This window comes from Gymnoscopelus microlampas (assembly GCF_963454915.1).
Source record: "Gymnoscopelus microlampas genome assembly, chromosome: 10".
Classification (NCBI taxonomy): Eukaryota; Metazoa; Chordata; class Actinopteri; order Myctophiformes; family Myctophidae; genus Gymnoscopelus; species Gymnoscopelus microlampas.
The window spans coordinates 49,715,559-49,742,749 of record NC_139947.1 but is presented as its reverse complement, the minus strand read 5'-3'; the positions used below and the strand labels follow the sequence as shown (position 1 = coordinate 49,742,749).

Genomic DNA, 27,191 nt, shown 5'->3' with positions numbered 1-27,191 from the left:
TTTGATAATGTTTGGAACGTATGAATATCACTTCAGTTTAACCAATTGGAAGCTCTATACTGAGTAAAACAGACCTGAGTTGCACTGTACTTCAAATCTCATGGTGGATCTACAAGCTCACAACGCGGTGTGGCGTGTTTAGATTGGCTATATTTGGCAAAAGTCCTCCTAATGGAAACGGATATTCTCTCACATTTTCCTTGTGACAAACTGTATCTCAGGGGCAAAGATTTACCACTGCCATAGTGCACTGTGTATGTGAATGTGTGAGTGTGTGTGAGTGAGTGAGTGAGTGAGTGAGTGAGTGAGTGAGTGAGTGAGTGAGTGAGTGAGTGAGTGAGTGAGTGAGTGAGTGAGTGAGTGAGTGAGTGAGTGAGTGAGTGAGTGAGTGAGTGAGTGAGTGAGTGAGTGAGTGAGTGAGTGCGTGCGTGCGTGCGTGCGTGCGTGCGTGCGTGCGTGCGTGCGTGCGTGCGTGCGTGCGTGCGTGCGTGCGTGCGTGCGTGCGTGCGTGCGAGAGATAGAGAGAGAGAGAGACAGAGATCGAGATAAGAGATAGATAGATTCCTTTCTTGATCCCACATGGGAAAATGTCTGTCACACAAAAATAGCAAAAATAGCAGATCTACAAGCTCAAAACGCGTCGCATTGCGACGCGTTTTGAGCTTGTAGATCTGCTATTTTTTAATTGGAATCCTGATTTTTCTTTGGTGCCATTTTTTCATTGGAAAAGTACTTTCCTGAAAAGTAACTTTTTTTTATTTAAAATGCAATTAGTTATACTGTACTTATGTTAACTTTATGAACTTAAATACAAATACATTGGACATAAAAAAGACAATAGAATATTAATACTAGTCATTAAGCTACTAATATAGACTGAAGTAATTAAAGCGGGTCATGTTTGCATGTTTGGAATTGTAACAGCTGAAATCAATAATATATCAGTATTCTGATATTAACTTCCGGGCCGCATTAAGAGAAGGTGGGGGCCACATTTGGCCCCCGGGCCGCCAGTTGCCCATGTACAGTATAGGCCTATATACTGTAGTTATGACATCAGCACAGAGACCTGCAGTAAATCGATCAATACGTCGTGCTACCAGATTTGATATTAGATTGTGTGTCTCTAGATTGGATTAGGAGAGAGTCGGCACATCCACATATGGGCTGTGTGATCTTTATTGGATTGGCACGACTGCAGCTAGTGGTCGTTTACAGTGAAACACAGTGCAGTAGGAAGAGCTCTCACTTCTCACGTCATCAGTGGTGGAAAAAGTACTCAATTGTTTTACTTATGTAAGAGTATATGTATGCATTTGTGTATATATGTGCGTATGTGTGTATATATATATATATATATATATATATATATATATATATATATATATATATATATATATAGGTAAAGCATAGTAACATAATTTGTTGGCATGTTGTGGTGAGAAACTGACATGTATATGTGAAATAACTAGGAAATGGATGGATTTAAGGGTATGGTGTGATGTGGTAGTGTTGGCGTTGGTATATAATGGTATGATATCTGAATGGGTGTATTATCAGTATATGCTCGCATTCAGGTATATATATGTGTATAACGGTATGATATTTGAATGGGTGTATATCAGTATATGCTCGCATTCAGGTATATATATGTGTATAACGGTATGATATTTGAATGGGTGTATATCAGTATATGCTCGCATTCAGGTATATATATGTGTATAACGGTATGATATTTGAATGGGTGTATATCAGTATATGCTCGCATTCAGGTGTATATATATATATGTATAAGAACGAATGACATGGGTGTATATATAGTATATTTTTGAGTGTTTGATTACTACGATCAATGTAACATCTTGACTGTAATTAGGAAATAATTTGAGTGTTCATATAATATGAACTTTATAAATGATGTAAATAAGTTAAAACAACATGTAGGAAATTGTAAATGAAAATTTGCCCAATATGCCCCCTATTCCCGCATATCTGAGTAAATACCTCCAAAAGGTTAGTGACACCCACAGTCACAATACCAGAGGGAGTGTTAACAACAATTTGGTACCACCCACCCATAAAACAAACATGGGCAAATTCTCCTTCTACAGCACTGCCACCCAGGATTGGAATGGTCTAACCCCATCCCTCAAAAAATGCAGTTCGCTGGGCTCATTTAAAAGAGCCTTAAAAAATCACCTTTCAGGAGGCCAAAAGAGGAGGTAGTACCATTTTCCCGTTAGACAGCCGACCCCCCCCCCCCCTGTTCTTGTACATATCTTTCCCCCCTTTTTTTATTCCTTTTGTTGTACATAGTGTTATATAAATATATAAATATATATATATATATATATATATATATATATATATATATATATATATATATATATATATATATATATGTATATGTGTGTATATGTATATATATATATATATATATATATATATATATATATATATATATATATATATATATATATATATATATATATATATATATATATGTCTATGTATATATATATATATATAATTTTTTTGCTGTTCTATTTTTATTTTCTTTGTGTAATGATATTCGAACTGTGGTGCCACTATATATGTCTATGAATTGAATACCAAGGCCCTCATTGGAAACAAGTCCGCAAGGACTTTTATGAACGGATCTGTTAGACAAAGTATTTTAAATGTAAATGTGTTGTTTTACATTCTTTTGCCTAATAAAATATTCAATCAATCAAAAGGATAGGCACAAATAAGCTTTTAGCTTCAGCCTATGCCTTTTTGATCAATCAGTATGAACTGTTGGATAATAGTGTGGTACGTGTGGTGTAATTGTTGATGTGGATCAAAATAAACTAAACTAAAAAAAAAGAAGAAAAAAAAGAGTATCAATACCACAATATAGAAATGCTCTGTTACACGGAAAAGTCCGGAATTAAAAATGTACTTGAGTATTAGGTATAAAAGTATTGGTATCAAAATATACTTAAAGTACTCATTATGCAGTCCCATTTCACAAGTTTTCAAATGTCTAAAATGTCTAAAACTCTTTTGAAAATAGTACAATATTTTCCTACAATATTTGCCTCTGAGATGTAGTGGAGTAGAAGTAAAAGTACTGAAAATTTGAAATACTCCAGTAAAGATATACCACAAAATTGTACTTAGGTACAGTACTTGAGTAAGTGTACTTAGTTACTTTACATCACTGCTTGTCATGAATAGAGCCAGACCAATTTACCGGCCATTGTCTGAAGACAATTATGTAGCCGATGTGTCATGAATCATGATCTTCAAATATATGAGCCGCGTTTCCAGCTTGCAGATCTGCTACTTTTGATACATTTGTGTGAGGCTGTGGTATGATCAAGTATAGGACATTAATTTATGAAAAAGGTAAAACACAAAAAGTTAGAATATAAGAGATAAGAGGTTTCTGCCCGACAGCAACAATATCGGTAAGTATTATTAAGCCCTATTAGAAACTTTGAAAAGTAGTCAATCTACAAGCTCACAGTTGTGTGCAACACGTTGTGAGCTTGTAGATCGGCTATTTTCACTAGTTATGGGTCCCCGAGCAAAAAAAAACGTACGACAAACGTACGACACTCCAAAACAGTGTTGATTTCGTGGACTAAAACCTAAAAACTACCTTTTTTTCACTGACGAAAACTAAATAAAAACTAAGCTACAAAGACTAAAAGTAAGACTAAATATATTGACAATTTCGTAAGCAAATAAAAACTAGACTAAAATGTTAGTGAGGGACGAGTGGAGAAGAGATCCAGTAGAACTAAAAGACAAGTCATTTTATGCTTGGTTGCGCTCGGGTGTTGCGCTCTGAAAATAGCAGATCTACAAGCTCACAACGCGTTGCGCTGCGACGCGTTGTGAGCTTGTAGATCGTCTATTTTCAGCATGCAACCAAGTGTAAAATCAGCCATTATGACGCCATCAAGGCACCGCCAAAACACATTTTAGTCTGTAATTAAACTGTAGATTTACCACACTATGATCTTATGATATTTAGTCGACTAAAACTAGACAAAAACTGAAACATTTCAGGTGACTAAAATATGACTAAAACTAAACAGAATTTGCTGTCAAAATCAACACTGCTCCATTTTCGGGATCGGCGTACAGTACAGTAGGACCCAAAAATCTTGCATCGGGGCCGGGGAGGGGGGGCTCTGATGATGAATCTACAAGTCCTTTCAGAACAGTGATCAGTACAGTGTCTCCTTACCTTCACTCTTCTCTAGGATCTGTACCGTTTCCCCGATCTCCAGGACCAACGCCTGACACACAGACACCCGGAAGTTGCAGATCACTGTGGAGAGAAAACAGAGAAGATTATTGATCTCTACAATTCATACCCAAAAAAATGACTTTGTCCTACAGCAGCCTTACGCCTAAAAATAGCCCATCTATAACCTCACGACCGCGTCGCGAGGTTATAGATCGGCTATTTTCAGTTGTATGATGAAGCATAAAATCGGCCTTTTATGCAAACCATAGGAGCGTGTGTCTATGTTCCCTCATGCCCCATGTTGTCTTTAAAGCCATAGTACGTAACCGTGTTTAAATAACATAAACAATAAATACATTGTGTACCAATCATTTCCAGTGATGGGAGAAGTACTAAAATGTTTTACTTAAGTAGAAGTATCAATACTGCAATGTAGAAATACTCTGTTACAAGTAAAAGTCTGGGATTAAAAAAATGTACTTGTTTAAAAGTACAAAAGTATTGGTTTCAAAATGTACTTAAAGGAGAAGTTCACCCAAAAAATGACTTATTTTCCATCAATTACACACCCCATGAAGCCTTGATTTCATGGATTTAATTTTGTTTTTGTGGCATTCCTAAGACAATAATTTGATGAACGTGTGTATTTTCGGTAGGAGACACAAATAATCTACTTTGTGTCTCCTACCGGACACATTAGCCGGTAGGAGGCGGGAATCAAATTATTAGCTTAGGAATGCGACAAAAACAAAAAAATAATCCATGGATTCAAGGCTTCATAGGGTGTGCAATTGATAGAAGATAAGTAATTTTTTGGGTGAACTCCTCCTTTAAAAGTACCAAAAGTAAAAGTGCTCATTACGACAGAATCCCATTTCAAGTTTTCAAATCTTTTGAAAATAGCAGATCTACAAGCTCAAAATGCGTCGCGATGCGTGAGCTTGTAGATCTGCTATTTTCAAATGGCCGAAATGCATCTAGAGCTGAATGTATATATCACAGCCACTGTGTGGTAGTGTGGTGATGTTTACCTGCAGAAACACATTGTCCTCAACGCTGTACTGTGATGTTTTTGGGGGCTTAGTCCAAAAAAACATCCCTATCTAACCAAAACAAACAAACACACACCATAATACAGCGAAGAGGACGATGCGTTTCTGCGGGTAAACACCACACACACACACACTACTCCAGCGGCTGATACCGGCTGGTCTAGAGGACAATAAAAGGGTAACATTTGTACAGTGGTGGGAAAAGTACTCATATGTTTTACTTAAGTAAAAGTATCAATACTCAGACGCGTGACTAGCGGGACGCAGACAACGTAGTTACGTTGGGGCCCAGAGTCATTTGGGGCTCACCCGTGCCGTCGGTAAAATAAAATAATAAAACATAAATTCTCGTAGGCCTGGTTGCTTGTTTCTCTCGCAAAATTGAGAGAAACAAGGGGGGGGAGGGGTTAGAGTACCAAAAGTAAAAGTAGAAAGATGTTTGAAAACAGCAAATCTACAAGCTCAAAACGCGTCGCGATGCGACGCGTTGTGAGCTTGTAGATCTGCTATTTTCAAATAGCCTAGGTATAAAATAAGGCAAAAGTGGTAAATGTATGTTTTATAATGTAATAATTTATATCTGCAAAGTAACTGGTAACTAAAAGTTTTCAAATAATTGTAGTGGAGTAAAAGTACAATATTTGCCTCCGAGATGTAGTGGAGTAGAAGTAAAAGTAAAGACAATTGGAAATACTCCAGTTAAGTAAAAAAGTACCTCAAAATTGGACTTAAGTACCGTACTAGAGTAAATGTACTTAGTTACTTTACACCACTGGTAAACACAAGTCACACACCACCACTATGCCTTTAACCCTATAAGGGAACCTTTGAAGGGAACATAAGCGCTGAGGGAACATAAGGCTTGACCGGTAACCCCTGACCAGTAGACACGCCCCCTCAGGCTCTGACAGAGCTGGAGCGTTGCCCTCTGGGAGAGCGCAGCGCACACTGACTGACCGCTCCGGCTGATAGAAGCCGGGTTGCCATGGCAAGGAGGCAGGGGCGTCACGGCCATTCACTGTGCGTACGACGCGACACCCTGACTCTCACAGATCCGTGATTTCATACCCCCCACTTTTTGAAAAAAATGAAAATGAAAAACATTTTTTTGATAATAAATCGGTAAAATCAGGCAAAAATAAGAATTAAATAATCTAACCCTAACACCAAAATAAAGTAACCACGAAAAAAAAACCAACAAAATCCGCCCAAAAAACGCAACATTTTGAAAATACAAAATGTGTTTACATTTGACAGTTACAAATGTTTTTCACGATTTAAAAAAAATAGCAGATCTACAAGCTCATAGCGCGGCACTCGCACCAGTGGTGTAAAGTAACTAAGTACATTTACTCTCAAGTACTGTACTAAGTAAGTACAATTCTGAGGTACTTTTACTTTACTGGAGTATTTCCAATTGTCTTTACTTTTACTTCTACTCCACTACATCTCAGAGGCAAATATTGTACTTTTACTCCACTACAATTGTTTGAAAACTTGAGTTACTAGTTACTTTGCAGATATAAATGATTACATTATAAAACATACATTAACCACTTTAGCCCTATTTTATACCTAGGCTATTTGAAAATAGCCGATCTACAAGCTTACAACGCGTCGCATCGCGACGCGTTGTAAGCTTGTAGATCTGCTATTTTCAAACATTTTAGTACTTTTCCTTTTGGTACTTTAAGTACTGTATATTTTGATGCCAATACTTTTGTACTTTTACTCAAGTAACATTTTGAACACAGGCCTTTTACTTGTAAACAGAGTATTTTTATATTGTGGGATTTCTACTTTTACATAAGTAAAATATCTGAGCACTTTTTCCACCACTGTCAAGGGCAAGACCACCAGGTTTGTCAACTAGCTTCCACGCCGTCGCCCCGGCTACTATCAGGCTGTAGGCCTGACCACCGCCTGTCATCAGGCTGCATGGCCTTGGTGTGGATTTATTTACTTGTGAAAGTTCACCTTGTGATAATGTGTGGTTGAACCTGACAAATAGGTCAACACGTATTGCACGTTATCTCATGTAGACAACACACTCGCACCGTAATGTCTAATCTCACACATACCTGCTGCTGCTGTATGTGTGGACCTACCCAAGTGCTACCACCTTTGTGTCTAACCTTATGCACCTTATGTCTATGATAATATAGACCTAATGTATGCTACAATACATGCTTTAGTCCCCATTTGAACTGGCCACACATACTGTAGGACTGCAACTGTTATTTATTGATATGATTTGACGTCATAACTCTCGTTACGCGCCCACAGTCCAAAAGGTTAAACGTTCACCAAAAAAGGTCCAAATGCTTATCTTCCTGAAAACAACAACGATGGAGCTTGTTGCACAAAACAAGTATTTCACTCACTTTTTACACATGTACACCTTATTGTTCCGAGCGTCTGAACAATGGAGGAGGAACTCAATGCAAAATGCAACGCTTGCAGCTTGTTGAAGCCCTCTAGATAGTATTCAATTCAACATGCTCTATATAAAACATATAACGTTCATGCTTATATCTGGAGTGAATTGAATGAATTTTAGAAGAAATACTGTTATTGGAAAATATTTTTTTTTCTTTAAGCGGTTACAGGGGATTCACAGTGTACTTTTTTCCTTTCCTAGAAATGTAGTGCCGTCAAAAGTACAATATTTGTCTTTGCAGCGTACTGGAGTGAAAGTCCTTTGGTATACAAAAAATCAAATACAAAAGTACAGATACTCAAAGAAATGCAGATACAAAAGTACAGTACTACTTTTGCTACTTTGAAATGTGCCTTGTGACACAGCAGCCTTGTATGCAACACATAATACACACATTTGACACAACAAACAAAAACGAATGAATTACAGAGCAATGATGTCCGCTGTTCTGCTAACCCCTGGCCAGGTTCTACATTAAGCCTCAAAATCGACGGATGGACAAAGGACTTCTGTAGTCTGACCTGTTACGACCCAGCCTAGGGGTCACCAGGTGTTAACATAAAAGATGGACTCCCTCCTTCCTTAGTCCCCAAAACAACACAGCCAGCCAACAACAACCAGTTTAAAATCCAAAAGACAGTGATTTATTACCAAATTGACACAAAACATGGGTAATTAACTCAGGGTGGGCCCTGAACATAACATCCTAATCAAGAGAAGACCTATGCTTACCTTTACCAAACACAAAACAAAGCACAGGTATCTTACCTAGCATAAAACAAAGAAAAACGAGAAACAAACAAAAATAAGAAAGGCCACCCACCCCTACACTACCAAGTCTGTCCTTCAGCCACATTAACACTGGCACAGCTACAAACACAGGCAAACAGAGAGGACCGCTGGCTAGGAAGAAGACATCAGAGGGCTGGTGACATCCAGCTTTATAGCTGAGCCCAGCATGATATAAAGAGAGAGTTATGTTACTAGCATAGACTCTCCTTGTAAGAATGGAATGCAGAAGTTCTCTTTCCATCTCAATGAGGAAGTTCCAATGTTTGGAACTACAGGAGGCAACATCCCGCTTTGCGGCGAGATCACAGCGTGATACAAACTCTCTCTCTATCCACCTGTTTCCTAGGCTTTTCACTGTGTTCCACTTCCTGTCTTTTGATCCAATGAAATCCAATGAAACCGGTCAGATGACTAATGATATCCAATGAAATCCGACAGGAAGTGGAAAACACACAGCCAAGAAACAGGTGAATATAACGCTGGTCGAGCCTGGTCACAGGAGCCAATCACCAGTAGGCGCCACCTAGTAGCCAACCACTCACATTCAGACACCACTCACACATCAGCTGGTAATCAATCAATCAATCAGCACCCCTCACCAATGAGGGGAGAAACATACACAGGGAAAACAACACACAAGGAACCCTAGGGTTATAACATGACCTTATATTGAACTTTGAAACTCTGTATCTCCTTACTACTGTAGCAACTCATATTCCCCCCATTCAAAACATGTCTAGTGTTTGAAGTGATGTTCCTTGCCAACCTTACACTCTTGTTATATCGAGTAGAAACGTATTATGTCCAAAACTGTAACTTTTCAGGATTCAAAACAAAAATAGGACAAATAGCAGATCTACAAGCTCGAAACGTGTCGCTTCGCGCCACGTTTCGAGCTTGTAGATCTGCTACTTTTGATGCTTCTGTGTGACGCTGTAGTATGATCACGTAGGGCGTTATTTAATGAAAAAACACAAACAGTTAAAATGTGGAGATAAGAGGGTTCTGCCCGACAACAATGATTATGTAGATACATAGGTCGACCAACCATTTTTGAACAAAATGTTCAGTTGTTGCAGCAGCTGTGACTTTAAGGCAACAGACAGACAATCATACCAGGTGGTACTACAGCACCGAAGAACACATAATCACAGAAGTGGGAAAAAGTACAGTAGGCTACTCGAGTATATGTACTTCATCACTGTCTAGCACAGGGGTCTTCAAGAGTGGGTCCGGGGACCCCCAGGGGGTCCTCAGAGTACAGTAACAACACAGGGTCCACAAAATCTTTTGTGGACCCTTTAGCCGAAAATAGCAGATCCACAAGCTCACAACGCCTCGCGCTGCGAGGCGTTGTGAGCTTGTAGATCTGCTATTTTCGGAGAGTTGGTGCACATGGAAAAAGAAAAGGCCAACGGTTAAGTTAACAAAATATTGAGGGTTTAAAAGGTTAAATGGAACAAAATGCACATTAACATCAATCCAACATATTAGAAAAGATAATGCATGTCAAACAAGTCTATGAAATCTATGACATTTTTCAATCTGCAACACAATTTTATTCAATATGTAGTTGGGGGGGGGGGGGTCCCTGCTTCATCTCTCTCTCAGCTTAGGGGGTTCTTGGCCTGAAAAACGAAAACCCCTGATCTAGCGCTGTCCATTGCATCCAGGCTTGCAGCAGCACGTAGCATGATGATTAGAATTAGTCACAGCTTTTTTCTGTTCTGACGGAATGAACTCCCCACTGATGTCAGGACAGCAGAGTCACTGCCCATCTTTCACCGCAGGCTGAAAACCCACCTCTTCAGGAAACACTACCCTGACCCTTCCTCTTAGCCTTGCCTACTTGTTGTCAATTAGTTGTACGAGCTCTTGTCTCATTGGATCTTGTTTATTTTGATACACATATTTGTTTTAGCTCTTGCTCATTTGATTTTCCAATTTGTCTCATCTGTTTAAGAATGTAGGTAGCTGATATATTGCACTTTTACATTAGCGCTAGGTATACCGGTACTCTAAGCTGCTTGTTTTAGAAGAGAATGCACTTAATACTTTCTGGTGATTACTAGTTTTCTTGCCTACCTATGTTGAATGCACTTATTGTAAGTCGCTTTGGATAAAAGCGTCTGCTAAATGACTGTAATGTGATGTAATTAGAACAAAGGTGCATCCACAAACAAATGTTCCCTCACAGCGTGTGTTTGGGGACTGAAAACATGGTGATTGTCGCATCTTCCCCCCCTGCGCGAAAAAAGCTGTTTAATGCTAACATCTAAACAGGGTGTCGCACAGGAGCGCGCTGCTAAGCCGAGCGTAAACAAGACTCCCTCCCACCCTGAGGTGGGCCTAGTCATATTAATAGGCAATTAATTCTTTAACCCATTCCATCCGGGAACGCATCTGTGTAATTTTTTTATTTCTTTAGCTATTCAAAAATAGAAGATATATACTGTACAAGCTTGTAGATCGGCTATTTTTGGCAGGGTGGGGGGGGGGGGGGGATCGTGAAAATGTGTGCAAATCTTTGAATATATATACATTTTTAACTCAAATCTTTGCTTCTGGGGGGGTCCCTTGAACAAAATATTTGAGATGGGGGGGTTCACGGACGAATACATATCATTTTGAGTGGTCCTTGACATGAACAAAGTATGAACCACTATAGCAACATAAGTAAGTAAAAAAAAAAATAGGATTTAGAAGACATTTGTAGAATTCCCAGAAGCAAAGATTTTAGTTAAGTGTTCACTTAAAAAATATATATATATATTCAAAGATTTGCCAAAAAAAAATCTTCAAAAACATAGCAGATCTACAAGCTTGTAGATCTGCTATTTTTTTAATAGCCAAATAAAATGACACAGATGCGTTCCCGGATTAAATGGGTTATAAGGAGTCCTGATTTCAGGCAACGCTACATTAATTGCGTCGTCTCCAAAAATAGAGCCAAACACACAAGCTGCTGAGCCTAAAATATCCTCTATCGTCATATACGTCGGCATTATTAGCATAAATCTTCCACGCTGGGCCCTCTTCTTGCAGCGTCATGGATTTCTAGTAGTTTTTCTTAGTTTTTTACTGTGTATCAGTGGTTCTCAACCTTTTGTGGATCAAAAATCACCCATCTGATCTGACCACTTTTAAGAACACAACACAGTCCGTAAACATCACAATAGGCTTGCACGCTGAGCAGTGGTGTAAAGTAACTAAGTACATTTACTCAAGTACTGTACTTAATTAAGTGCAATTTTGAGGAACTTTTACTTTAAATGGTAAATGGTGCATTTATATAGCACTTTTATCCAAAGCGCTTTACATAGATTGTGCATTACATTCACCCATTCACACACACATTCACACACCGATGGTGGAGGAAACCATGCAAGGCACCAACCTGCTCATCGGGAGCAATTAGGGGTTCAGCGTCTTTCTCAAGGACACTTCAACACTAACTCTGGGGCCGATCTACAAGCTCACAACGCGACACGTTGTGAGCTTGTAGATCGCCTATTTTCAGCGAATGTTCCCACCAGAATAGGGATGCCAGGTTCAAGTGGTACATTTAAAAAAAAAGATATATATAAATAAAATGCTCTTATCACACAAAGATTTGCCCCCCCCTCCCCCTGCAGTAACTCTGAGGACCCCCTAAGGGGTCCCGGAGCCCCCCGCTGTTGCAGACCCCCATGACTTAATGTATACACAAGCCTCGCAGTTAAGAGATCATTTTGTTTGCTGATGACTGAAGGGGCCCCGTAGACCCAAAAATCTACAAATGGTTGGAAATCCTGTGAGTCATTATGCAAATGAATTAGCCAGGGGACTGAGGAGGAGGAAACCGTGGTGGGTGGGCGTCGGGGGGGTGGGGGGGGGGGTGTGGGGGGTTCACTCGGGTGCCTGTTTTGCGGGAAACGAGAGCTCAGTTCCTCTTGCTCACGGTAACTATGGCAACAGATCATGTACAAACCGAAGGGCTTCTCTCTCTCTCTCTCTCTCTGTAACTGCGGCTTTGGATCCAGCCATTCTTTTTTTTTTTTTTACACTAAGATAAAAGATGATCGTCATGTTATATAGGGGTTCAAATCAGTGTTGATTTCCTCGACTAAAACTATGACGAAAAATGTTTCGGCGACTACCTTTTTTCACTGACCAAAACTAAATAAAAACGACATAAACACTAATCTACGATGACTAAAACTAAGACTAAATATATTGACAATTTCGTCAACAAATAAAAACTAGACCAAAATGTTAGTGAGGGTTCTAGTGGAGAAGAGATCCAGTAGAACTAAAAGACAAGTCATGTTATGCTTGGTTGCGCTCGGGTGTTGCGCTCTGAAAATAGCAGATCTACAAGCTCACAACGCGTCGCACTGCGGCGCGTTGTGAGCTTGTAGATCTGCTATTTTCAGCATGCAAAGTGTAAAATCAGCCATTACGACACTACAAGGCACCGCCAAAATACAATTTAGTCGACTAAGAGACTAGACTAACAGTAAAACATTTCAGATGACTAAAATATGACAAAAACTAAATGGAATTTTATTCAAAAGACTATGACTAAAACTAAATCAAAATTTGCTGTCAAAATCAAAACTGGTTCAAATCAAGCATATACATCGGTTATGGATTAAAAAGCGCTGCGTGGTCCTCAAACTCTGGTCCGGGGCGACCTCCTCCAAAGGGGTCGGAATGGACTATTTTGGGTCTGTAACTCTGAGAGTTATGGGTCCATTTGGTTCCATTTGTACACTCTACGAGTCCGAGTTAAAGGCGTAGTGTGTAACTTTGTCCTGTGTTTACATCATACAACATAACATAATATAATATATAGGTGTTTTACACATGGTTTCCTTCTATACCAGTGCAGTCATCAGCCACTGGAGTAGTGCGGTGGTGTTTACCTGTAGAAACACTGTCTCACTGTATATTTGTATGAACACATAACGCTACATACTGTGCCTTTAAAGGGCTAGACCACTTTGGTAGAGGTTTGGGTTGTGTATTTACCTTTGCCATGGTGTAACTCCAAAGGTGGACAAGAAATAAAATATAATTGCTCCATTGATTAGAAATTAATAATTCAAAATATGCTCCTCATTGACTTACATTGTACGGTGAAACAGCTCTCAAAGTCACTCTTTTAGCCCCTAAACGAACACAAAGAAAGTAGATTCAGACGGTATAGAGCATTACCAAACCCAGTACTGTTTGTTTTTTAACTTCCTGTTGATTTGGCTAAAACCTGGACTGGATCCACGGATCCGGATCTTCAAATAGTAAAATCAACAGGAAGTTAACATTTTTATATAGAAAACAAACAGATGTTCTATATTGTCTGAATCAGCTTTATTTGCGTTCGTTTGTGTGCTAAAAGAGTGACTTTGAAAGTTTCACCGTAGAAAGTAAGTCAATGAGGAGCATATTTTGATATTTTTTCAATTATTTTAGATTTCTTGTCCAGAATTGGAGTTACATCATGACAAGGTAGCTACACAACCCAAACCTCTACCAAAGTGGTCTTGCCCTTTAAACGAACACTGAGGATTTTACAGTGTACACAATTGATTCAAATGGGGGGTCCGTGGCCTAATACATATATCAAACTAGGGGGTCCTTGACATGAAGAAAAGGTGGAGAATAATTGGATTAAAGCGGATACATTTATAGTGCCGACTTAAAGAGGGGACTTCAGGTCGATCTACCATCCAGGGTTTAAATATTCTCCATGTGGAGAGTCCTCTCAACTCCTTCCTTCCATGTCCTCTGCCTTCATTTGCAATGCAAAACGTACACTTGAAGCCATTAAGAAGACTAAAGCTCTTGCATGCATGTTGGAACGAGATGAGACCCTCGTGTTTGAGAGAGGTGGGCGGGGACGGTCACGTGACTGTGTGGTGGGTGACGGGGGAGACGCTTGTCTTCACACAATGAATCCTCTGCAAAACAAATGCCTTTCAGGATGCGTGACTAGGAGGACTGTCTGTCACCATGAAATGTTGGTCGATGATGAATCGTCATATAAGATAACTGTGATTTAATGATTTAACACACACGTGTCCGATTTTGCGATTTTTGACACAGTTATCTTTGCTCAGGAAGCTCTCAATAGTATAGTTTCCCCTTCCATGACTTTTCCTAAATATTAAATCCAAATTAACTCTTTTTTTTTTTCTTAAACGTTTTCTAAAAACTAAATATGACACCTGATACCACCTCAGGCGCAAATTTTCGGTTAGATTGAGCGAAACCCACCCACTCTCCCCCCAGCAGGGCAGTATTATTCACACCTACGCCGCCTGGAGATTATTATAGTTAATCAGATCATTTGCATGTCACTGTAACCTGGCAAAGCCAACTCTCCCTCTAAATAAAAAAAGAAAACTGTGTTTAAAATAACTCAACAACTCAAACTCATAAACCTAACCTCTAAATGTCTATTCACAAAATATACACAGTAATGACTGACAATTCTCCAGGCCATACTGGGTGATAAAACTCTCATGAGGCTAGAGACTTTACACCAGCGCAGCTGGATTCTAGATTCAAACAATGGAGTCGGTATGGTATTACAACGTATTGTCTGATTTCATCCGGTACATGCTTGGAAAGCTTCCAATACCTCATTGATAACCACAACTTAGATAAACTGGGTTTCTACAGATATTTGCAGTTAAGGCATCACTTACACAAAAACATAAAGGCTGAGAAAATTGAAACAGATCTCATCAATATTCTCATTGACGCTTTATAAAGGCAATACCACCAACAAATTGGTATCAATGTAAAGTCAGAAAGTATACAGTCCGCCAAGAATCACTCCACTTTTTATGTTAAACTTGAATGGGAAAAGGAGGCAGCAGGCATGGCCCTAGCAGAGGATGAATGGCTGAATATATGTAGCATACTATCCACCACCACTACTGGCTCTGGCCTTTGGAGAGCGTTGTCATGGAAAAACATGATTAGGTTCCTTATTGCTCCAAGAAGAAAACACTTACAGAATGGTACACCGGAATCAGGGACCACTTTCATATATTCTGGGATTGTCCAGCAATCCAAACCTACTGGCTAGAGATTGATAGAGACTGTGTCACAAATCAACTCAATAATGGGATCTGAGATTTAATGTAATTTTACCAATATTTACCTGAGTAATATACCAACCACATTTAGCACCTCGGATAAGTACCTTCTTAAAGTGTTATTGGTGGCCAGCAAGGCAAGGCAAGAACCAGGAAATAGCTGGACAAAACCCCACCAACGAGGGGGGAGTGGATAGCCATTGTACAAAATGGAGAAACTCACATACTCTGTAAGACTCTGTATTGATACATTTTATAAATACTGGTTGAAATGGATATTATACATGAAAATGGATTATTCTGTGAGGGATATGTATGTGGGTGTGTGGGTGTGTGAGTGAATAAGTATGTGTGTATGTAGGAATGAGTAGGTGAAACTAAGCTATGCGTGGAGGTATATCACTTGTATTATATTATACGTTTGTTGTATCTTTTATTTCTTGTATTTTATTTCTGTATGTATGTATGTATTATTATTATTAGAATGTTCTACTATATTTGGAGGCCTGTTCACCGTGCTGTTAAGAGTGAATCACTGGAATATCTGTTGGCAAACTGCCATGGACTTTGCCATCAAGGAGAAACGGACTGAGAACTTTCTAAAGGACTGAAGTTGCTTTAATATACTGTAAGATCCCTCTCTTCTGGAATGAATAGCCCATAACATAATGAGTGTTAAAAACACCTGAAATTATTGTAACGTGATGCCCAAAATGACTTGCTTGTTCTAAAGACAAAAATAAAGTATAAAAAGAAAAGAAAAAAGTAATGACTGACAATGTAGGCTACGAGTACCGCTATTCAAAATAAATAATATGGCCAAAACAGGTCATCTTGCAATTAACGTGTGAGTCTGTAGTTCCCGTATCTCGAGAACCGACCGACCGACCGGCTTCAAACTCGGCACGCACATCGCCGAAACCAGAGGTAGTGCTGATACTGATATTGGGTTAGGGTTTGTATCCGGAACCGGAGGAACTGGGTCCATTTGGTTCAATTGTACACTCTCAGAGTTACAGACCTGTAAGGGTCCATTTGGAACCCCCCCACCCCCCCCCAAGTAACTCAGCAGGTCCCTGGACCTCACTTTGAGAACCACTACAATATATTGATATGAATATATATCTTTTTTAATACTTTTGTTTTTTGTTTAGGTTTGAGTGTACACATTTGGAATATAAAGACAGCCTTGGTTGTGAATATAAGTTGTTATTGTTATATGAAATTGTACATTTTGACATTGTATTCTTTTTATTTTTGTACCTGTTTATTTTGTATGTATGTCTGTTTGTTTTTGGGGGAAAAAAGGAAGCAATCCACATACTTTAGAGGAAAATGTATATTTGTATCCTGTGCTTCTCAATATAAATATTTGAAACAAGAAATCGCACCATTAATAGGGAACCGTTAACTCATATAGACCTGAGGCCGGTTCTAAAAATGCCTTCTAAATCCTGTGACCCAAAGTTTTCAGAAAAACTTCAAAGCTCTATTTAAAAAATATATATATATAAAAAATAAGCGTAATGGTTAAAATCCTAAAGAGTCCCCCAAACCCAGTGTGCCTCAAAGAAACACAGCATGCTGGAGCAGAAGACAGCAGATTGAGAAGGACCGCTGCTGCTGCAAGGGTAGGCAGAGGACTTGGCAACAACAACTAATGTACTGTAGTGTGTGTAGACACCCTGCCAGAACCCTTCCATCCAATCTGTATAGCTGTGTGTGTGTGTGTGTGTGTGTGTGTGTGTGTGTGTGTGTGTGTGTGTGTGTGTGTGTGTGTGTGTGTGTGTGTGTGTGTGTGTGTGTGTGTGTGTGTGTGTGTGTGTGTGTGTGTGTGTGTGTGTGTGTGTGTGTGGGCCGGGTTCACACAGTCCAAAACACACAGAACCTCTGAAGACCACTGTACTGGCTTCATCCAGGTGGTGGAAAAAGTACTCACATTTCTTACTTAAATAAAAGTATCAATTCTGCAACGTAGACATACTCTGTTACAAGTAAAAGTCCGGAATTCAAAATGTATTTGAGTAAAAGCACAAAAGTATTGGTATCAAAATGTACTTAAAGTACCAATAGTAGAAAGTACTCCGTATGCGGTCCCATTTCACAAGTTTTCAAATGTATAAAAATATTTTGAAAATAGCAGATCTACAAGCTCACAACATTGCGACACATTGTGAGCTTGTAGACCGGCCATTAATGGCCGAAATATATACAGTATGGGCTGAAGCGGTTAATGTATGCTTTGTAATAATAATCTAAATCTACAAAGTAACTAGTCACTAAAGTTTTCAAATAATTGTAGTGGAGTAAAAGTACAATATTTGCCTCTGAGATGTAGTGGAGTAGAAGTGAAAGTATAGAAAATTGGAAATATTACAGTAAAATACAAAATACCTCAAAATTGTACTTTCAGGTCAGGATGCCAATTTCATCCAATCAGAAGAGAGATACAGGATAGAGGATACAAAGGTAAACAAGTTCAATTGGAAGTGATGACACAAAGAAATGAGCAGACAAAATGTGAAATTTGAACACTGTAAGACCAATAAAGAGTTTCCCAAGGAGCGTACTGGGCCATGTGTCAATTATAGGCATCACTTCCTCTCGTCATTCCATTCATTTGAGGGATCAAATCAGTCAACAATGATGTGGGGACACAACCTGACACAAATCAAAAAGGGACATATAATAGTCTGCCTACTTACCCTACAACAGTGGTTCTCAAACTTTTTCATGCCAAGGACCCCCAAAATGATATGTATTTGGCTGCGGACCCCCATCTCAAAGATTTGCACACATTTTCAAGATTTTTCAAAAATAGCAGATCTACAAGCTCATAGCGCGGCACTCGGTGCCGCGCTATGAGCTTGTAGATCTGCTATTTTTGAATAGCCAAAGTATAAAAGGTTAAAATGATTGTGACGCTACATTAACACATTTTGCTGGGGACCCCCTGGTACCCCCCCAAGGACCCCTGGGGGTCCTCAGACCCCACTTTGAGAACCAATGCCCCACAAGGTGTCCCTCCACACAGCTGATTCAGATGAATGATCAATGCTTATTATCAAGCGCTGAAATCACTTTTAAGACCTGGAACGCATCTGTGTCATTTTAGATTTATTTGGCTATTCAAAAATAGCAGATATACAAGCTTGTAGCGCGGCACCAAGTGAGCAGGGGTGAGCACAATGTTTGCCTCTTTCTTACGTAACATTTGACAATTTGGTATTAAAAAGGTCTTAAAAGTCATTAAATTGTCATTTTATAAATGTGTAGATACCGTGTGTACACTTATACTGCATGTTGGTGTTTTTACTGTTGAGTGAGAACCACTTATTTAAGGCACTCTAGCTCGGGCACAGAACGGGAGACTGTATCCGTCCATGCAGTGAGCTGGAGTACCTGATTACAACTACAGTAACCTCTCTTTATAAACTTCACACACAAAACGTCCCACAGCCGATGAAAGCGTGTATAGTACATCCAACCAAACTAGGGGGTATAGCTCAAATGTTTACGTCATTGGTTCTCAAAGTGGAGTCCGGGGACCCCCAGGGGTCCTTGGGGGGGTTCCAGGGGGTCCCCAGCAAAAGTAGATAACATAGCATCACAATCATTTTAACCACATTAACCTTGTATACATTGGCTATTCAAAAATAGCAGATATACAAGCTCATAGATCTGCTATTTTTCAAAAACCTTGAACATTAGTGAACATGTTTAACACACATCTTTGCTTCTGGGGGTCCCTGGCACAACATATTTTCAGATGGGGGTCCGCGGCCAAATATTTATCAATTTGGGGGTCCTTGATGAGAAAAAGTTTGAGAAGCACTGCTTTAGGTAACACAGCGGTCCCATGCTACACACATCACAGATGGTTTCAGAACAAGGTGTCCTGTAAGGCCCACCACGACAATACTAGAGCTAAAGAGAGTGTATAGCTGAAGCACAGACTATATAGGCTGTTTTGATGGAAGCAGCCATTTACTGTATATAGCTACTTCACACTGACAATATAGTGATGATTGCAGACAGATGCTGCAGATTGCTGATCTCTGTGGTGGGAAAAAGAGTAAGAGATAGGGTAATATGCACACATGCATGCACGCGCACACACGCACGCAGGCACACGCACGCACACGCACACATACTGTACACATACACAAAAAGGCACACGCACGCACACACGCGTGATAATGAGATAAGTTTAGAGCAGTGTTTCGCAAACACTGCTCTAAAACTTTTGTTACTTTTCCGATATAAATTATGATAGTATAAAACATACATTAACCACTTTAGTCCTATTTTATACCTAGGCTATTTGAAAATAGCAGATCTACAAGCTCACAACGCGTCGCGATGCGACGCGTTGTGACCTTGTAGATCTGCTATTTTCAAACATTTTAGTACTTTTACTTTTGGTACTTTTTGTACATTTTGATACCAAAACTTTTGTACTTTTACTCAAGTAAATTTTGAATTTGGGACTTTTACTTGTAACAGAGCACTTCTACATTGCAGTATTGATACTTTTACTTAAGTAAACCATTTGAGTACTTTTTCCACCACTGTATATTATATTAGGCTACTGCTAAGAGCAAGTGTCAAGATCCATTGATCATTGTGACCCCTTTTTACGAGTAAATACCCTTCTTTGTTTTAGCTTTCCTACAATCCAAAGGTTGAAGACCCGTGTATCGTATGTATCGCTACTTGGCAATTACTATATGATCCCCACTGAAAATCTTTACTGAATATCTTGTCTTAGAAGACCCCTTTAATGAACCCATTAAGACTGGGAAAACATCTGTGTCATATTTTAATCATATTTTAGACTTTGGCTATTCATAAATAGCAGATCTACAAGCTCATAGCACGTCACTTTCGTGCCACGCAATGAGCTTGTAGATCTGCTATTTTTGAAAAATCGTGAAAATTGGCGCAAATCTCTTAATATATATCTTTTAAGCGAACATTTTTTCAAGCAAAATCTTTGCTTGAACCAAATATTTTGAGATGGGCGGGGGGGTCCGCAGCCAAATATATATAATTCTGGGGGTCCTTGACATGAGAAAGTTTGAGCAGCACTGATATAGAAACATACGTGTTAGGATTTAGAATACATTTGTAAAATCGGACTCGGTCTTAATGGGTTAAAAAAAAAAAAGTAAAAATAAACAAAGACATGGGTTTCAAAATAACGCTCAAATTAGAATATTACAAACAAATAAGCAAATATTACCGTTGTTATTTGCTACTGAAAACATATACACATTACACATAGAATCTAATCATGGAAATGAGTAGACCAACACAACACACACTACTAAAAGTTACAAAAGCAACTCAATTGACTACACATTAAGTTCAAACATTTTCATTACACACTTTGGCACAATAATGTTCGAGTTTACTCACAGACCTCTCTATTCCAAGACACACAAACATTGGAGAGCTGTGGAGAACACAGTGCAACGTGCTTGCTTCTCAAAAGACTAAGTAGGAATGAACTAGTTGCTTCCTGAAACTGGAATGTACCATCTAAGAGGGTATTCAATAACACAAGGCAACCACAAGGTGGCGTGTCATAACAATGAAAGAGGTCAGGGGACAGCACAATACCATAGAAAGCACATCAGAAAGCAAAATCATTCCTTTGCCGTGTGCTATGGCCCACAGAACATACAGCAGATATACTATACATTCTGCTGTGAAGTTCACAGCAGAACAAATCTATGCCTGAGCATAGAGCTACCAAAACTGTAGCTCCCTAAAATGGTCTACCTACGTACCTATCTACCTACCGGTTTATCATGTATTCAGTACTAAGAAGCCAGTGAATTGAAGAATGTGATTTAGAGACCGTCTCAAAAGCTAGCTAGTCCTCTAAATCACTGGTCCCAGACTGAATGACAGCTGGGAGGACAGGTGATCAACAGTGAGCTGAATGACTCTCTGGGAGCATCGGTTGGGGACAGGGGTGTCAATCGGGGTCCCAGGGGACGGCGATTGCCACCTTCTAGCTTTAACCCAGCTCTAACCCAAAACTTTTCCCCCCAACAGTTCTTTTATTCATATTTTCTGCAGACTAAACGGCGTTTAAGTTACATCCCGATAGGGACGGAATCATAAATGATGTCCCCCCCGTCCCCCCGTCAGCATGCAACGTCGTAGGTGTACCCGAAACGCCGTCTGACCAAACGTCACCAGTTTGACGGCACAGGGTGAGATTAGGGTTTGGATCCTTTAGGATTTTAACCATTCCTATGTTTTGAAAAATATATTATATAATATGGGCGTTCATTATACTTTTTGGGGCGGTGTAGCCGCCCCCTATAAGTGAGTTTTGGACACCGACCAAAAGATTTGTATACCCCCTAACCCTTCCATTGTTAATGCAAATCGATACTTTTGCAAAGTCAGCCAATCACATTACAGCTAGTGTCATCACCACTAACTGTAATGTGATTGGCTGACTTTGCAAATTCAGGACTGTGATTGGCTATGGAACACATGACACATGTGCAGCCCTATGAATAGCAGTATGGACTTTTAAAAAAGTCGTTTATCCTTTTTTTAAAGTGAGTCATGTTGTGATGACCACACACCGCCCACTTCACACTGGGTGTGATTTTTGGGGCGGTGTAGCCGCCCCTTATAAGTGAGTTTTGGACACCGACCAAAAGATTTGTATACCCCCTAACCCTTCCATTGTTAATGCAAATCGATACTTTTGCAAAGTCAGCCAATCACATTACAGCTAGTGTCATCACCACTAACTGTAATGTGATTGGCTGACTTTGCAAATTCAGGACTGTGATTGGCTAGCGAAACACATGACACATGTGCAGCCCTATGAATAGCAGTATGGACTTTAAAAAAGTCATTTATCCTTTTTTTAAAGTGAGTCATGTTGTGATGACCACACACCGCCCACTTCACACTGGGTGTGATTTTTGTACTATGCACACCGATTACATGATTAATTACACATAATTGAATTTGCTGTGGGGATCATCATCATAACCTTTGTTTCAGCTCGGAGTACAGTTGAGGGGCAGGCCCTCATTTTCAATGTAGCCGAGATAAGGGATCCCATCCGAGGGCTGGGGAGCAGAATCCATGCCTGTATTTTGATATCCCCCTCAGTTGTGATGATCAGTGGCGACTGATTGTGTGGGAGTGGGAGTGTAGATGGTTATGGACTGGACTATAAAGTTGCCTGACGTCAGTGGTTAACATGTCTTTCTCCTGACCAGACCAGCCTCCAAACACCAGCACTGTGTTCGGGTTAAAGTCCTGGATAATGTCCCCCCCCCCAACTGACCAATCAGAAGCCGCGAGCAGCTGGCGGACGTAGCAATCAGTCTGGATTCCAGGCTAGTTGTTGCCAACTCACTTATTCTACATAATGATGTCATAATGCAATGACATCACACTGTGATCACAGCCATGAAAGTAGTTGTCAAATGAACAAAGCATCATTTAGCAGCATTTAGCGTGACAGCTACCATTTTTTATCAAATGACACCAGGTAATAACTGTTGTTTGTGACACTGTTTGACGGTGGTGCTGGTGTATGTAATGTTGCGTTGGACAGTACGTCTGAGAGGAGGACCAAAGAAAAACCATGCTACTGTCGCAGTAAGACACAAGGTGTACTGCTTTGTAGGGGAAAAGAACAGTGATCAGATTCAAGTGCACATCTTCAACACAGGGTCTTTACTCTGGAGGAAGTTGCCTCCAGTGACGACTGGAAGAGGAGAGCGCCCCCCTGAGGTTCCCTCCAGCCGCCGGTTTCACACAGCTGTACTGATAGAAGATATCTACATGTGGGGAGGGACTCCTTACTGCAACGTGCTTCATGCATTCGATGTCGACACTCACAGATGGTTGAAGCCCAGGGTTTCTGGGACCGTTCCAGAGGCGAGGTACTACCACTCAGCCTGTGTCTTGGAGAAGGTCATGTATGTCTATGGAGGATTCACCCAGCTGACTGGATACACTGATGACATCTACAAGTTGGACACCACCACAATGGTCTGGACATTAATTAACAGCAGAGGCACTCCACCACCTGTTTTATCAGGACACTCTGCCACCATCATCGGGACAAAGATGTTTGTATTTGGGGGCTGGGGGGGCCAGGGAGAGGTCTTCTACAACAACATCAACGTGTTTGACACAGAGACCAATAGCTGGCTGGGCATGCCTTCTGCACAGCATCTCCCAGAACCACGCTGTGGTCATTCAGCCTTTGCCTACAATGGAGAGCTGTACATACACGGTGGCTGCAACACAAACGAGGTCTTAAGTAATCTGTGGAAATTCAATTCAGAGACCTTCTCCTGGAAGAAGGTTGAACTCAAGGGAAACGGCCCTTCTCAGAGGTATAGGATGTGCTGTTGCATGGTGGGAGATCGTATCATCCTCTTTGGAGGATACAAAATAAACTACCAACTCTCTGATGTTCTTTACATCTTAGATTTAAGTCCAACACTAAAGACACTATGCAAGCTAGCAGTTATTCAGTATGGTGTGGAGCAGTCAGAACTCCCTCACAACATCAGGTGGGAACTGCCAGCCATGACTAAAAATCAGTGGTGGAAAAAAGTACTCAATTTTTTTACTTAAGTAAAAGTATCAATAACGCAATGTAGAAAAACTCTGTTACAAGTAAAAGTCCGGAATTCAATGTGAACGGAAATGATGGAACAGGTGACAGCTTCCTTTCTCGGCTTTCAGAGATTCGGAGATTGTGGAATAGTTGTCTGGCTACACAAGACTATGATTGAGCGGTGATGATGAGTGACTGATTGAGTATACCAGCTGGTGATCAGTGCAGGGGCATAGCCACGGGTGGGCATAGGTAGGCCTGGGCCCACCCATTTGTTTTTTCTTCCCACCCCCCCCCCAAAAAAAAAATATATATATAATTTTATTTTTTATTTTTTGGGGCGGTGTAGCCGCCCCGTATAAGTGAGTTTTGGACACCGACCAAAAGATTTGTATACCCCCTAACCCTTCCATTGTTAATGCAAATCGATACTTTTGCAAAGTCAGCCAATCACATAACAGCTAGTGTCATCACCACTAACTGTAATGTGATTGGCTGACTTTGCAAATTCAGGACTGTGATTGGCTAGCGAAACACATGGCACATGTGCAGCCCTATGAATAGCAGTATGGACTTTAAAAAAAGTCATGTATCCTTTTTTTTAAAGTGAGTCATGTTGTGATGACCACACACCGCCCACTTCACACTGGGTGTGATTTTTTATAAACATATATTCACACATACAGTATGTATTGCGATACATTTTATTGTAGTGGTTCTCAAACTGAAGTCCAGGGACTTACTTGAGTGGGTTACTCAAGTGACCCTTACTATAACTGAGAGTGTACACTCTCTATGGCAGTCCTTCAAATTAAAAAAAGTTTGTGAACCACTGGTATTCAAGCTCTGACAGCAGGGGCGCCGATTTATGTCCGCGCTACTGGGTGCGCAACGTGCGTTTTTTTAATGCGGTTAATTTTGTTATTTTGGTACAAAGAATGTACTCCATGAAGTGTAGATGTCGGAGTTTTTTTCTTTTTCCTTTTTTGTGATGAGTTTGTGATGGGTGCTCATCATTTCTCCTGGGTGCTTTAGCCCCGAGGCACCCACAGTATCGGCGCCCTTGTCTGACAGTGTGATAAAACCGGTTCCGGAAACGGTTCCACAATGTGATGGATCCCGGTTCCTCAATGTTGGTTCTTCCGGTTCCGGATCGTAACCCTAAACATCGCCCATCACCCATCCATCCACTCCTGTGTGGTACAAGGTGAGTGAGCCAGTGAAGCCATGATGTACTGCTTGTCTTATAGCTTCAGTAGCTTCGCGTTCCACACGGTCACATCGTCATGATTCACATGGCCATGTTCAAAATGACACAGTGCTCTTTGGGTTTTCCCCCAGTGACTCACGTTTGATTCGGGATGACTTTAACGACATTCAAACCGGGAACGCATCTGAGTAAACCACTATCCATATGTTGTACTTTGGCTATTCAAAAATAGCGGATCTACAAGCTCACTGGGTGCCGTGCTATGAGCTTGTAGATCTGCTATTTTTGAAAAATATTGAACATTTGTGCAAATATTTGAATATATAATATGTTTTTTAACCCATTGAGACCTGAAGCCGACTCTACATGTCTCCTAAATCCCAACAGTTTTCTGAAAAACGTATGTTTCTATATCAGTGGTGCTCAATCTTTTTCATGTCAAGGACCCCCAAAATTATATGTATTTGGCCGCGGGACCCCATCACAATATGTTGTTCCAGGGACCCCCAGAAGCAAAGATTTGAGTTAAAAATGTTCGCTTTAAAAATATATATATTCAAAGATTTGCACACATTTTCACGAATTTTCAAAAATAGCAGATCTACAAGCTCATAGCGCGGCACTCGGTGCCGCGCTATGAGCTTGTAGATCTGCTATTTTTGAATAGCCCAAAGTATAAAATAATGCTTTTTAGCTCAAATCTAAAAATGACACAGTTCCAGGTCTTAATGCGTTAAAGTATAGTAAATACAAACATACACACATACATACAAAAATGCACGCACACACACACACACGCAAGAATGCATAAACATGTCATACTGATGGGAGTGGACAGTTATAAAAATAGTCCACAGTGTGTGGGCTAATGGTGAACTTTGGACCGTGCAAACTACCCACCGATAAAATAAAATCCTTTATGTGACTCCAGCAGGAAATGCCCACCAAATTATAGTTTGACTGCGTTCCTTCAGAAATGGGATCAAGGGTTTAAAATCTTGGTTAAAACCATGACGAAATGCCGCCATTAAAGACCCTGACTCCCCTATCCACACTTCAAACTAACCTAAAGCCAATGCCTCAATTTGCAACCGATTCCTACCCCCACCAACTTGCCCCCTCCCCTACTTTCTCTGTATATATATCACTTTGTTCTGCCACTGGAGCTTTTACCGTGATGTAATGTATTGTATGTATTGTACAGTATGTCTTACTGATTAATTGAGTACAATGGACCACAATGGAAACAAGCCCCCCGGGGCTTTTTGAGTTATCATTAGCATAACATTTGACTGTACTACTGTTTACAATCTTGTCAATAAAGTATTCATCATCAATAAATCAAAGCCAAAGTCTATATTAAATGTCTCTATTCTAGCTCACAGTTGACTACATGTTCCTATTCGTGGCACGTTATAATAGGCAAACATTCTGTGAAAATGGGCAAACATTTGGTGAAATTAGGCAAATATTCAGGTACATTGGGGGAACATTTGGTGAAAATAGACAAACATCCGTTCGGCTAAAATATGCGAACACTGTGAAATTAGCAAATCCACAAGCTCATAATGTGTTAACCTGACCCTGCCAGAGGTGGCGGTATTGAAGCTGTTTGGATCTGGTAGCGTCAGGTTAATAATGTGTTGCAGCTGCGCCACATGTACATGAGCTTGTACATCGCCTATTTTCGCTATTGACGTACAACAAAGTATTTAAGGTGGTTTAAGTGGTTAAAGTGATCCA

At 40.1% G+C, this 27,191-nt stretch overlaps 1 protein-coding gene across 1 annotated transcript in view; it reads right to left on the bottom strand.

Moving 5' to 3' along the window:
- Positions 1–27,191, bottom strand: part of LOC311053850 (dedicator of cytokinesis protein 3-like) — a gene marked incomplete at both ends in the record, with an annotated part of 124,763 nt that overhangs the window by 93,601 nt on the left and 3,971 nt on the right. The window contains one exon of the mRNA XM_084069584.1: positions 4,244–4,327. Coding sequence (XP_083925710.1) covers positions 4,244–4,327 — 84 coding nt within the window. The remainder of the gene's footprint in view (positions 1–4,243; positions 4,328–27,191) is intronic.